Genomic DNA, 14,125 nt, shown 5'->3' with positions numbered 1-14,125 from the left:
AAGTTTTTCACTTTCCCCATCAATTTCAGTCAATCCCCACATGTAGCTAATGTCGGTAATTCCTCTGTGGCTTAATCTCGTGGAATTGCTTCTCGAACTGTACTCCTGTGTTACTGAATTTGGTGAACTCTAATTGAGTTATATACACAACGCAGCAGTTATAATTCTTCTTGTATTTAATCACACTGAAGTAATAGGTTTACATTTGATCTGAAAAGAGGAATAAAAAAATAGAACATGGAGATGATGACTGTTTAAGGGCTCTCTTTAATAGTGCACTTACAGTATACGGGATCTTCGGAAATTCCCATCGTGGACTTCGACGACTTCTGGAGGGAGAGGAGTGAATATAAAATATTTTGAATAGGAACGTATGTCAGGAAGTAACGTCGAACAGTGCTGCAGAGCGTCAAAGTTCTCGGCAACAGTGCCTGTAAATGTACACTGGAGAGCCAAAGAAACTGGTACACCTGCCTAATACCCTGTAGGGCCCCCGCAAGCACGCAGAAGTGGGACGACACAACACGGCGTGGACTCGACCGATATCTGAAGTAGTGCCAGAGGGAACTGACTGTGTAAATCCTTCAGGGCTGTCTGTAAATCTGTAAGAGTAAAAGGGGGTGGAGACCTCTTCCGAACAGCACCTTGCGAGGCATCCCAGATATGATCAATAATGTTCACATCTGGGGGGTTTGGAGGCCGGCGGAAGTGTTTAAACTCTGTGTTCCTGGAGCCACTCTGTAGCAATTCTGGACATGTAGGGTGTCACATTGCCCTCCTGGAATTTCCCAAGTCTATCAGAATGGACAGTGCAGGTGATCAGAGACAGGATGCTTATGTACATCTCACCTGTGAGTCATATCTAGATATATCAGGTGTCCCGTATCACTCCACCTGCACACCCCCAAACCATTACAGAGCCTCCCCCAGCTCGAACAGTCCCCTGTCGACATGCAGGGTTCACGGATTCGTGAGGTTACCTCCATACCTGTACACATTCGTACACTAGATGCAATCTGAAATGAGACTCGTCCAACCAGGCAACATGTTTCCAGTCACCAACAGTCCAGTGTTGTAGTTAACGGGCCCAGGCGAAGCGTGAAGCTTTGTGTCGTGCAGTCATCGTGGGTACAGGAGTGGGCCTTTGGCTCAAAAGCCCATATTGATGAAGTTCCGTTGAATGGTTCACGTGCTGACACTTTGTGATGGCCCAGCTTCGAAATTTGCAGCAGCTTGTGGAAGGGTTGCACTTCCGTCACGTGGAACGATTCTCTTCAGTCGTTGTCGGTCCTGTTCTTACAAGATCTTTCTCCAGCCGCAGCAATGCCAGAGATTAGATACTTTAGCAGATTCCTGATATTCACGGTACACTGGTGAAATGGTCATAAGAGAAAATCTCCACTTTGTCGCTACCTCGGAGATGTCCCATCGCTCGTGTGCCGACTATAAAACCACGTTCAAATGCCTTTAATCTTGATAACCTGCCATTGTAGCAGCAGTAACCGATCTAACAATTGTACCAGACACTTTTTGTCTTATATAGGAATTGCCAACCATTGCGCCATTTTCTGCCTGTTTACATATATCTGTATTTGAATATGCATGCCTATACCAGTTTCTTGGGCACTTCAGTGTATGTATATACAGAGTGATTCCATGATGATGATAACAAACTTTGAAGGACAATGGAGAAGGAGAAATGTATCAGTTTGAGGTAAGGATCCATGTACTGGAAATGAGCAAGCCTAAAGTAATAAGTGAAAACTGTACCTCTAACAGTGGGCTACTTGTCCTGGTACTGTTTTTGCTAATATTGTAGGGGAGGCAACTTGGAGGTGGTAGTATGGAATAAAACAAGAAAAAAAATTAGTAAACTGTAAAATGCATACCTTAAGAGCTGTAAAGAGGGGCAGCAGCCTTTCCAGTAGTTGCAGGGGCAACAGTCTGGATGATTGACTTATCTGGCCTTGTAACATTAACCAAAACAGCCTTGCTGTGTTGGTACCGTGAATGGTTGAAAGCAAGGGGAAACTACAGCCATAATTTTTCCCCTGGGCATGCAGCTATACTGTATGGTTAAATGATGATGGCGTCCTCTTGGTAAAATATTTCGGAGGTAAAGTAGGCCCCTATTTGGATCTCCAGGCGGGCACTATTCAGGAGGACATCGTTATCAGGAGAAACAAAAACTAGCGTTCTGCGGATCAGAAATGGAATGTCAGATCCCTTAATTGGGCAGGTAGGTTAGAAAAGTTAAAAAGGGAAATTGATACATTACAGTTAGATATAGAGGGAAGTAGTGAAGATAGGCAGCAGGAGGAAAAAGACTTCTGGTCAGGTGAATACAGGGTTAGAAGTACAAAATCAAATAGGGGTAATGCAGGAGTAGGTTTAATAATGAATAAAAAAGTAGGAGTGCGGGTAAGCTACTACAAACAGCATAGTGAACGCATTATTGTGGCCAAGATAGATACAAAGCCCACACCTACCGCAGTAGTACAAGTTTATATGCCTGCTAGTTCTGCAGAAGATGAAGACATTGAAGAAATATATGATGAGATAAAAAAATTACTTAGATAGTGAAGGGAGACAAAAATTTAATAGTCGTGGGGATTGGAATTTGACAGTAGGAAAAGGAATAGTAGGAGAAGTAGTTGATGAATATGGGATGGGGTATGGAATGAATGAGGAAGCTGCCTGGTAGAATTTTGCACAGAACATAACTCAATCGTAGCTAACACTTCGTTTAAGAATCATGAAAGAAGGTTGTATATGTGGAAGAGATGTGGAGACACTGGAAGGTTTCAGATAGGTTATATAATGGTAAGACAGAGATTTAGGAACCAGGTTTTAAGACGTTTTCAGGAGATGATGTGGACTCGGACCACTATTTATTGGTTATGAACTGTAGATTAAAACTGAAGAAACTGCAAAAATGTGGGAATTTAAGGAGATGTGACCTGGATAAACTAAAAAGAAACAGGGGTTGTAGAGTGTTTCATAGATAGGATTAGGAAATGATTGGCAAGAATGCGGGGAAAGAAATACAGAAGAAGAAGAAGACTGGGTTGCTTTGAGAGATGAAATAGTAAAGGCAGTGGAGGATCAAGTAGGTAAAAAAAAAAAAAAAAAAAAAAAAGATAGTAGAAATGCTTGGGTAACAGAAAAGATATTGAATTTAATTGATGAAAGGAGAAAATGTAAAAATGCAATAAATGGAGCAAGCAAAAAGGAATACAAATGATTCCAAAAGGAGATCAACAGGAAGTGCAAAATGGCTAAGCGGGGATGGCTAGAGGACAAATGCAAGGATGTAGAGGCATATGTGACTATGGGTAAGATAGATACTACGTACAGGAAAATTAAGATACCTTTGGAGAAAAGAGAAGGGAAGGCAGAAAGGTAGAAAGAGTATATAGAGGGTCTATACAAGGGCGATGTATTTGAGGGCAATATTAAGGGAATGGACGAGGACGTAGATGAAGATGAAATGGGAGATATGACACTGCATGAAGAGTTTGACAGAGCACTGAAAAACCTAAGTCAAAACAAGGTCCCAGTAGTTGATAACATTCCATTAGAAATACTGATTGCGTCGGAAGAGCCAGCCCTGACATAACTCTACAATTTGGTAAGCAAGATGTATGAGATAGGCGAAATACCCTCAGACTTCAACAAGAATATAATAATTCAAATCCCAAAGAAAGCAGGTGTGGACAGATGTGAAAATTACCGAACTATCAGTTTAGTAAGTCACAGTTGCAAAATACTAACATGAATTCTTTACAGAAGAATGGAAAACTGGTAGATGCCGACCTCGGGGAAGATCAGTTTGGATTCCGTAGAAATGTCGGAACGCATGAGGCAATACTGCCCCTACGACTTATCGTAGAAGGTAGATTAAGGAAAGGCAAACCTATGTTTCTAGCATTTGTAGACTTGGAGAAAGCCTTTGGCAATGTTGACTGGAATACTCTCTTTCAAATTCTGAAGGTGGCAGGGGTAAAATACAGGGAGCGAAAGGCTATTTACAATTTGTACAGAAACACGATGGAGTTAGGAGTCGAGGGGCATGAAAGGGAAGCAGTGTTTGGGAAAGGAATGAGACAGGGTTGTAGCATATTGCCAATGTTATTCAATCTATATATTGAGCAAGCAGTAAAGGAAAGAAAAGAAAAATTTGGAGTAGATATTAAAATCCATGGAGAAGAAATAAAAACTTTGAGGTTCACCGATGACATTGTAATTGTCAGAGACAGCAAAGGACTTGGAAGAGCATTTGAATGGAATGGACAATGCCTTGAAAGGAGGATATAAGATGAATATCAACAAAAGGAAAACGAGGATAATAGAATGTAGTCGAATTAAGTCGGGTGATGATGCTGAGGGAATTAGATTAGGAAATGAGGCACTTAAAGTAGTAAATGAGTTTTGCTATTTGAGGAGCAAAATAACTGATGATGGTCGAAGTAGAGAGGATATAAAATGTAGACTGGCAATGGCAAGGAAAGCGTTTCTGAAGAAGAGAAATTTGTTAACATCAAGTATAGACTTAGTCGTTTCTGGAAGTATTTGTATGGGGTGTAGCCATGTACGGAAGTGAAATGTAAACGGTAAATAGTTTGGACAAGAAGAGAATAGAAGCTTTCGAAATGTGGTGCTACAGAAGAATGCTGAAGATTAGATGGGTAGATCACATAACTAATGAGGAGGTATTGAATAGAATTGGGGAGAAGAGGAGTTTGTGGCACAACTTGACTAGAATAAGGGATCGGTTGGTAGGACATGTTCTGAGGCATCAAGGGATCACCAATTTAGTACAGGAGGGCAGCGTGGAGGGTAAAAATCGTAGAGGGGGACCAAGAGATGAATACACTAAGTAGATTCAGAAGGATGTAGGCTGCAGTAGGTACTGGGAGATGAAGAAGCTTGCATAGGATAGAGTAGCATGGAGAGCTGCATCAAACCAGTCTCTGGACTGAAGACAACAACAACAACAACAACAACAACAAGAGCAATGAGCACTTGCTCACCTTCACTAATGCGAAACGCCTATTCTCTATAGAAGAAGTGGCCATAGCTGTTAAGGTACACATTTTAGAGTTCATGTTCACTAGACATTTTTTTCTTGTTTTGGTCCATACCACCACCTCTGAAAATTGCATACCCTGCAATCTTAGCAGTAACAGTACAAGTACTTGTATTCCACTCTCAGAGGCTGCAGAACAGTTTTTGCTTATTACTTTAGATTCATTTATTTCCGGTACAGGGATCCTGGCATCAAATTGATACATTTATCCCTCTCCATCATCCCTGGAATTTTGGATCATCACGGAATCACCCTGTATATACACACATTTACAGGTGGCAGCACATGTAAGTTTGAGGCTTCGTAGCTTTGTTAGGTGGCATTTCTGTACATGGGTTTCTATTCAAAATATTACGTATCCATTCCCCTCTACAAGTTCTAGAAGTTTGCAACAGGAATTTTTGAATGTACTGTATTTTGGAACTGTATTATCATAGACTGCCTTCACAAACATGGGCATTAATAGAGAAATTGTGAATGTAGTGTAAAAGATACAGAAAAATCAGATTGGTGGTTGAGGAATGTCCAATGGCCCATAGGTGTGGAATGGTACCTGCTTATATTAACCATACCTCACTGCAGTACACATTTGTAGCTGGCTGGTCACCCTTTGTGGCCAGATGTGTGTGACCTGTGTTGTCTTAAGTCTGGTTTGTCCACTAGGTGAGTCAGCACGGCTGAAATCGTCTGCTCCAGCGGGTAAAAAGTGCCGGACCATCTCGACTGCGTGCCACCCGGGTCATTGTTGCCTCTCAGTGGTCAGCATGTGCCAGGGACTTTGCTGGATGAGACAGAAAGGCTGGGGTAAGCTACTTCTTCACAGTAGTCTCCTGCAGTGTTGGTGGTGAAGACCGTTACATAGTGCATCGGGTGAAAACTTTGATTATTTGGACTATTGTTTTGACGAGGAACACTTTGCAGTGGCTACATACGCACACGGATACGTGACTATGATAAATTTAGTATCAGCATTAGTGTAGATGAATTAAGGCAAATTGCTATGGATGTTTTGTTGCAGAACAAGTGTGTTTGATGTGCAGCCAAGTTCCACAAAAAATGCCTTGCGTATTACTAAGAACTTCGATCTTATTACAAACTGAAATGAGAGTAATTTATCATTTATTGTTTGGATATGTAGGTGTGTGAAAGATGCTAGAGAAATTGATTACATAGTCATCTTTGTTAACAATTGACTATGAGTTCTCAGTTTCTTAGTAAGAGTAGACTTCCGAATATTTGTATCATTGTGTAGGAAAAGTTGACTTTTGCTCCTGACACGACTGGGAGGATGTGTTATACAACTGTTAAACATCTCTTGCCCAGCTCGTACACTATGTGATCAAAATGGCTTAAAAGTTTGTTGTGCCCTCCATCGGTAATACTACAATTCGATATGGTATTTGCCCACCCTTAGCTCTGATGACAGCTTCCACTCCTGCAGGCCTACGTTCAGTCAGGTGCTGGGAGGTTTCTTGTTGGGGAATGGCAGCCCATTCTACACAGAGTGCTGCACTGAGGAGAGGTATCGATGTTGGTTGGTGAGGCCTGCCACGAATTCGGCGTTCCAAAACCTCCCAAAGGTGTTCTATAGTATTCAGCTCAGGATTCTGTGCAGGCCAGTTCATTACAGGGATGTTATTGTTGTGTAACAACTCCACCACAGGCTTTGCATTACGAACAGGTGCTCGATCGTGTTGAAAGGTGCAATCACCATCCCCGAGTTGCTCTAGTAGTGGGAAGCAAGAAGATGCTAAAACATCAATGTAGGCCGGTGGTGTGATAGTGCCACCCAAAACAACAAGGGATGCAAGCCCCCTCCATGAAAACCACGACCACACTGTAACACCACTACCTCCTAATTTTACTGTTGGCACTACACATGCTGGCAGATACCATTCGCCGGGCATTCTCCATACCCACACCCTGCCACATCGTGTACCATGATTTCTCACTCCACACAATGTTTTTCCACTATTCAACTGTCCAATGTTTACACTCCTTACACCAAGCGAAGATTCGTTTGGCATTTTCCGGCGTGACATGTAGCTTATGAACAGCTGCTCGACCGTGAAATCCAGGTTTTCTCGCCTCCCGCATAAGTCATAGTACTTGCAGTGGATCCCGATGCAGTTTGGAATTCCTGTGTGACGGTCTGGATAGATGTCTGCCTGTTACACATTACGACCCTCTTAAACTGTCGGTGGTCTCTGTCAGTCGGCAGGCGAGGTCAGCCTGTACGCTTTTGTGCTGTACGTGCCCCTTCATGTTTCCACTTCACTGTCATATCTGAAACAGTGCACCTAGGTATGTTCAGGAGTGTGGAAATCTTGCATGCAGATATGACGCAACTGACACCCAATCACCTGACCACATTCGAAGTCCGTGAGTTCCACGGAGTGTCCCATTCTTCTCTTTTTCAATGTCTAACGACTACTGAGATGACTGATATGGAGTACCTGGCAGTAGGTGGCAGCCCAATGCACCTAATATGAAAAAAACATTATTTTTTGTGTTGTTGTAATTTTGATCACACAGTTCATTTAGTATATCAAGCATTCACAATGTTTGTACGATTCAAAATATTTCTCAATAAACCTTACATGTTTTCAATTGTTAACAAGAAATGGATTATGCAATCAATTTCTTTAGTAATACTATCAAACAGTAATTACTCTCATTTGAATTTATTATTGGATCTTAGTTGTTCTCAGTAAAATAAAATAAGTTTTAATTTGAGATATAAAAATTGTATTGCCTATCTTCAGTTTCAAACCAGACACCAAAACATGACAGCAGAATGGATTAGGATCCTTAAATACAGTATTTTGGGCATCGTACAACTTCTCTAAATAGGCCTAACCATTGACTTCACTGGATTCTACAGATCTGTTATGTTTCAAATACACACCAATCTGTGCCCATTCCTACCATTGCAAATATGCGGGAACTGCAGTGACATACGCTCGAGCAGAAAATTTTTTTAAACTTACTGGAAAAAAACAATTCAGCCTTTCTCAGTTGGACACTATTCCTCAAGGGACTTTTTACTTGCTCACTAATCATTAACAACACTTCAACAAGTAAATGGATGTGATTATAACAAACCTTAACCTCATTAATAATTACATTGTGATACATATGCCTCCAAAACTTCATTTCATCTCTCATACATAGAAAACTTTGGCAGGATCAAAGCATTTGTATCAAACTTATCACCATATTTGACTACTAAATTATGTCTCCTCTCTTTTCTCCCTCTCCCACTGACACTGTGTCTTCTCTCTCACACCAAAATTGTCTGTCTGCTTCTCTCTCTCTCTCTCTCTCTCTCTCTCTCTCTCTCTCTCTCTCTCTCTCTCTCTCTCTCAGCACAAAAAGAAAAAGTGCAGATTTGTTGCACGATAAAATTTTTAGCAAGGAAGGTGGGTTAGAGATTGAGACAGCTGGTTCTCCACGTTCCTCTCAGTCTTTTAAACAAGGTACATATTGGTCTTTGTTGTGCTCTGACAGGAGCACTTTTCCACTAGTTTCTTTCTTTCCCCTGCCACAGCACGGTGTGTTGCTTGTATGAAACTAATTCTGTTGGTCAGTAAAGTTTTGACAGTTTATTTAGATACTTAACAAAGACAACAATCAATTATTGATAAAATTATTTATTTCGATAGATAAAAAATCTAATCACCAAGTGGCAGCAGAACACACACATAAGACTGTTGTGGCAGGCAAGCTTTCTGAGCCAATGGCTCCTCCTTCAGGCAGAAGGGTTGAAGGAGAAGGAAGAAGGGTGAAGGAAAAGGACCAGAGAGGTCTGGGAAAGGGGGGTGGTTTTTGGGAAAGTCACACAAAACAGCAGGAACTGTACGGGACGAGGAGGAAAGACTGATTGTTGGGGACTGCATCGGATGAGATTTGAAAACCTGAGATCTTAAAGGTGGAAGACAGGGTAATATGCAAGACAGAGATTACTACTAAAACATTGTGCACAAGTTAATAAGAGCGAGAAATATGCAAGACAGAGATTACTACTAAAACATTGTGCACAAGTTAATAAGAGCGAGAAACTAAGTGCATTGTTCATAACAGAGGTGGGAGGTGGTGGTGGTGGTGGTGGTGGTGGTGGAAAAATAGACGTGAAAGACAATGAAAGATAGATAACTAAAAAGGAGTGAAGCAAAGAGTAGTTACAGTGAAGGAAAGATGAGACGGTAGAAATTAATGTAAATCTTTTCTCCGCCTCTGTTACATACAATGCACTTAGCTTCTCACTCTTGTTAACTTGTACACTGTGTTTTAGTAGTAATCTCTGTCTTGCATATTACCCTGTCTTCCACCTATAAGCTCTCAGGTTTTCAAATCTCGTCCAGTGCAGTCCCCAACAATCATTCTTTCCTTCTCATCCCACACGGTCCCCTCTGTTCTGGGTGACTTTCCCAAAATCTACCACTTTTCCTACTATATCTCTCCAGTCCTTTTCCTTCACCCTTCTTCCTTCCCCTTCAACTCTTCTGCATGAAGGAGGAGCCATTGGCTCCGAAAGCTTGCCTATCACAACAGTTTGTGTGTGTGTGTGTGTGTGTGTGTGTGTGTGTGTGTGTGTGTGTGTGTGTGTGTGTGTGTTCTGACACTTCTTGGTGAGTAGATTTTTTATCTGTCTATTTACAAACTTAAGACACATTTTCATATGTACACATGTGTAAGCAACAAATAAAGAAGCATAATATATGGTTAACACAAAAGCATGTGCCATCTAGTGCAGGTTCACTTCAGATAAAAATGCCTATCATTACTATGCTACACCTAGTGATGTGGTCCAGACAAATGCACAGTGGGCAGGACATTTATAAACGGGCATTTTCCCAAAGCAGTTTTAAGTGCCCAAAATCAGGTTATTTATTAAGAAATACTTTTTGAAGATATTACTGCTACAATATATAATTTACCAATTAAAATAAGGGATGGGATGACACTTCCGAAATTAGAAGTTAATAAATATTTACATTTAAACATATGTATTACCTTTATTACTAAGAATGAAAGGAAAGGAGAGAGAAGCTTTTTTTACCGGCTTTCCAATGTGCTGTACCAAGGAAGTGCCTGTGTTGCGCGCGCACGCGCGCACGCGCGCGCACACACACACACACACACACACACACACACACACACACACTGTGTGTGTGTGTGTGTGTGTGTGAGAGAGAGAGAGAGAGAGAGAGAGAGAGAGAGAGAGAGAGAGAGAGAGAGAGAGTAATGAACAGCTGTGCAGTGATAAGCCAGTATTAAAAAAATCTTGTCCTTAACACATAGCTTTGTAGTGTAACACACTTCATAATTTGTCAAATCCCTAAATATTACTGAAGAATGATTATTGAGAACCTTCTTGATAGTAACTGTATTCTTGAATGTTGAACTGTTTTCAGTGAAAAACAAAAGAGAATGCTTTTTTGTTGGATGTAACGACATTTTTTTCTATTTTGCTCATTTCTTTATCTACTTTTGAAAGACTGCACTGCTATGAAGATAGAATGAGGACACTAACATAAAAAAGATTTAATAACAAAGAATTGATCCCCAAGACACTGGAATCGTTCAATTCTGATATTTGTCGATTCCTAGAGAATCGGTAACTGTTGGACTCGTCAAATCGGAGTCGGCACATGAATCGTCCTTAATTAAGATCATTATGGATATGCATTTTTTACTCACATTTTTTTGCAGTAGTAAAAATACTGCCTAAGGCTACCTACTTAATATAAACTATACTTTCTTTCAAGAATTACTTTCAAATTTGAGTTTTGTTTTCTTTTTTTATGTACTACCACAAGAATTGACCTCATTAAACATGTGTAGTTATGTTTACAGTCCAATCTATATTCCGTAACAACTCTTAAGCAGCTTTATCAGCTTGGTTACCCAACTAAAACAACAGTGTTACAAAACACCTTTTCCAATACAAAATATCAGTTTAAAAACTTTTATAAGTGCTGCTTATTAGTTAATCTTTAAAATGAATAAATGCCAGGGTGTTTATGAATTTTGGGCATTTACCCAGGCATTTATTCTGGACATTTGCCCCAACTTACAAATGCCCAGGCATTTTGCATCATTACTCTTAATGTTTTAAATATGTGCAGCTTACTTTCAAGTATTGGAAAGCTTGTGTCTTAAAATTAGGTGTACAGTTTAGAAGCATGTACTGCCTGGCAGTGCAAGTAATTTCTTACTCCTAAACACCCCGTTATGAGAGTTGTCTTATGTGAGGTTGCAAGGAACCCTGACCAACTCCATCTCTCTTACATAAGAATACTTCTAGGCTTTGTGCTTTCCTGCAGCACACAAACCCGTACTTCACTTCTATAACTGTGCACCTGCTGGGTGAAGTGTGAGTAGCTTTGCTCCCTTAGTGCCCAGGTTAGGTCTGACCCTTGCTCACTTGAGATAAGCAGATAAACTGGCTTCTCCAGGTTTAGTTTCATATTGCAAAGGATATTCAGCTGCCATGATGAAAGTTGACCCCACTTCGTGATGAACAATGAAGAAAACTGGCACCAGATCTGAGTGGCTGAAATCCAGAAATAGTGTATGGATAATTGTTAGTTGCTCAGAAATTACCTTTATTGCACTGCAGCTGCACAACAGGAATTGTAAATGGTGTGCGGTGTTCACTGTAACGTGCCATCTGCAGCATGTCTGTGGAAGCATACAGGGTCAGGGTGACACTTCTTCTGAAAAACCTGGAATTCTCAGGGAATTGTATTTTTCCTAGAAAAATAAAGGAAATTTCAGGTATTTCGTAGAATCTCGGGGGATTCTGTTCTTAACCTGGTGTTGGAATTTTATTTTATTTGGTTTCATAAATCATAAATTTTAATATACTTAGTATGACAAAGTATGTGAATTATACGAAGATTATTCCTTTAAGTTATCATTGTTTAAAAGCTGCAGTATTCTCAGATGAGAGGAAAGAGTAATGTCACTATTGTGCAATGCCCCACTCCTTCGCCCCGCCCCCCCCCCCCCCCCACACACACACACAAGCTAATTGTTAATTATCATTAACTTCTTACGATGCAATCTTGCTCCCCATTCCTGGAATTCTCACGTCGTCTCCCCTCCCCCGAGGCTGCCGATGTTACTTTGCTCCCGACGTTTGGGTAGGTTTCATTGACGATCAAATTGTAGGCCCATCCGGCCTCGTGCTCATGCGTGCCGACAGTCCCAGTTACGCTGTATTTCTGTGAGAGGTCATACTCGTCTCGTCGAACGAGGTACCGACGATCGTCTGTTGTGCCGAGTGGTTCCAGCAGGATGGCGCTCCAGTGCACTTAGACAATGTGGTACGTGGTCATTTGAATGACACATTCAGCAGCAGATGGATTAGACACGGAGGCCCAGTAGCCTGGCCCTGTCGTTCTTTAGCCGTGACACAATTGTTTTTATGTGTTGGGGGGGAGGGGGGGGGGGATCATGAAAACCCTGGTGTACGAGACACCTGTGGAGTCAACACGAGGCCTTGTGATGACACAAATCCGAGTATCAGCTGGAGTCATCTGTGGTATGCCAGGAATCTTTCCGAGAGTTCGGCAAGATGTCACCAGGTGATACATAAATTGTATCAAAGTTGGGGGTGCTAGTATTGAACATCTTCTGTAAGTGAATTATACTGGTATATACTGACAGTAATAATGTACATTGTTTGCTCCTTGCATAGCTTTAGTGGTTATAAGTGCCTCCGTCCTCCTCTCACAATTCAGAGGTACTAGCACCCAAAACAATCATTTTTAAACATAAGTTTACAAGCCCAGCACAGTCACGCGGCACCCGTTGACTGATGCCACACCTTGTAACTTAGATTTTGGTACACGCTGTGTAAAAGGTCTTTACAACCGACTCCACAGCAGTCTGCTGTGAAGTAGCAGCTCTTACCAGCTTTTTATGGTGTCCGTGGCGCATAATGGCTGTTGCGAAGGTGACGGTGACCTCGTGGTACATAGTGGATACGATTGGGTGTATCTTGTATCTGCCTGAGTAGATGGCCTCTGCTGTGCCACACCTAACAGATAGGCCTAACATACGGCAGTTCTTATACTGAAATATTTCCTGTGTATCACAGTGACAGTTTCGCTGAGTGATGTAATACGTCAGTTGGTGGATAAGCTGCTAATGTCAAAACACCTTTTGTAATTACCTGTGTCTTGACTTGAAGGGGGGGAGGGGGGAATCTTTCTCCCCCCCTCTCTCCTTCCTCCTTCCCTCCCCCCCCCCCCCCCTCCCTTCCCCTGCAAAAAAATCGACATCCAGCTATATTGTGTGCATCTTATATTGTTGACTACTTCTCCTTTTTGGCGTGCTTCTGAGTGCTTTCTTCTTTTGCAAACCACATATATTGTAACAAAAAAAATTGCACTCGGAAAACAACTTCGAACATTACTGTCTGCTTGACAAATTTACCTGAAATTCATTTGCAGTGATCAGTCAGTTAATAGCGGTGCTACTAACTCCGACCTCTTTTGTTTCTAGACCTTTCCTTCTGCATTGTCACAGCCACCTTCTTCCACAGAGGCTGGTGCAACTCCGTGATAGGGATCTGTTGCCGGGAGAAAACTTTAAGAGTAACAAGTGTGGTCAAATGTGAGCTGCCAGCAGCATCGCCCGTTCAGTAGTGATGCTATTTCCATTGACGTTCTGTCAACGTGCACATGTGGAGAAATCCCATGCTGTAAACACACATGGCTCGTTTTCCAAATTACGTTAAATAAACTTTCTTCAGCAGTCGACAGTCATCATTTGTCGATCCTAAATACCCTGTGCCACATGTAACTTTAAGAAAGTGATATGTTACACTATAATACCTCACCAACGAGGGTGACTGACCAGCTTTAAATTAGTACTGAAGCATCAACTTTCAGTTTCCTATTGCAAAAAGTATTCAGTTGCCATGATGACAAAGTAGACTCTGCTTAAACCAACAGTGAAGAAAACTGGCACCAGATCTGAGTGACTGAAATCCAGAAATTACTTATTCTTAGCTATTCTTAC

General features: G+C 41.4%; 1 protein-coding gene across 1 annotated transcript in view; it reads left to right on the top strand.

Annotated features, from left to right (window-relative positions):
• Positions 1-14,125, top strand: part of LOC124553645 — a 71,158-nt gene that overhangs the window by 33,799 nt on the left and 23,234 nt on the right. Inside the window, exon 3 of the mRNA XM_047127520.1 lies at positions 5,753-5,893. Coding sequence (XP_046983476.1) covers positions 5,753-5,893 — 141 coding nt within the window. The remainder of the gene's footprint in view (positions 1-5,752; positions 5,894-14,125) is intronic.

This window comes from Schistocerca americana, chromosome 11 (assembly GCF_021461395.2).
Source record: "Schistocerca americana isolate TAMUIC-IGC-003095 chromosome 11, iqSchAmer2.1, whole genome shotgun sequence".
NCBI classification, from domain to species: Eukaryota; Metazoa; Arthropoda; class Insecta; order Orthoptera; family Acrididae; genus Schistocerca; species Schistocerca americana.
The sequence above is the reverse complement of the archived record's forward strand: the minus strand, read 5'-3'. Positions and strand labels throughout refer to the sequence as shown.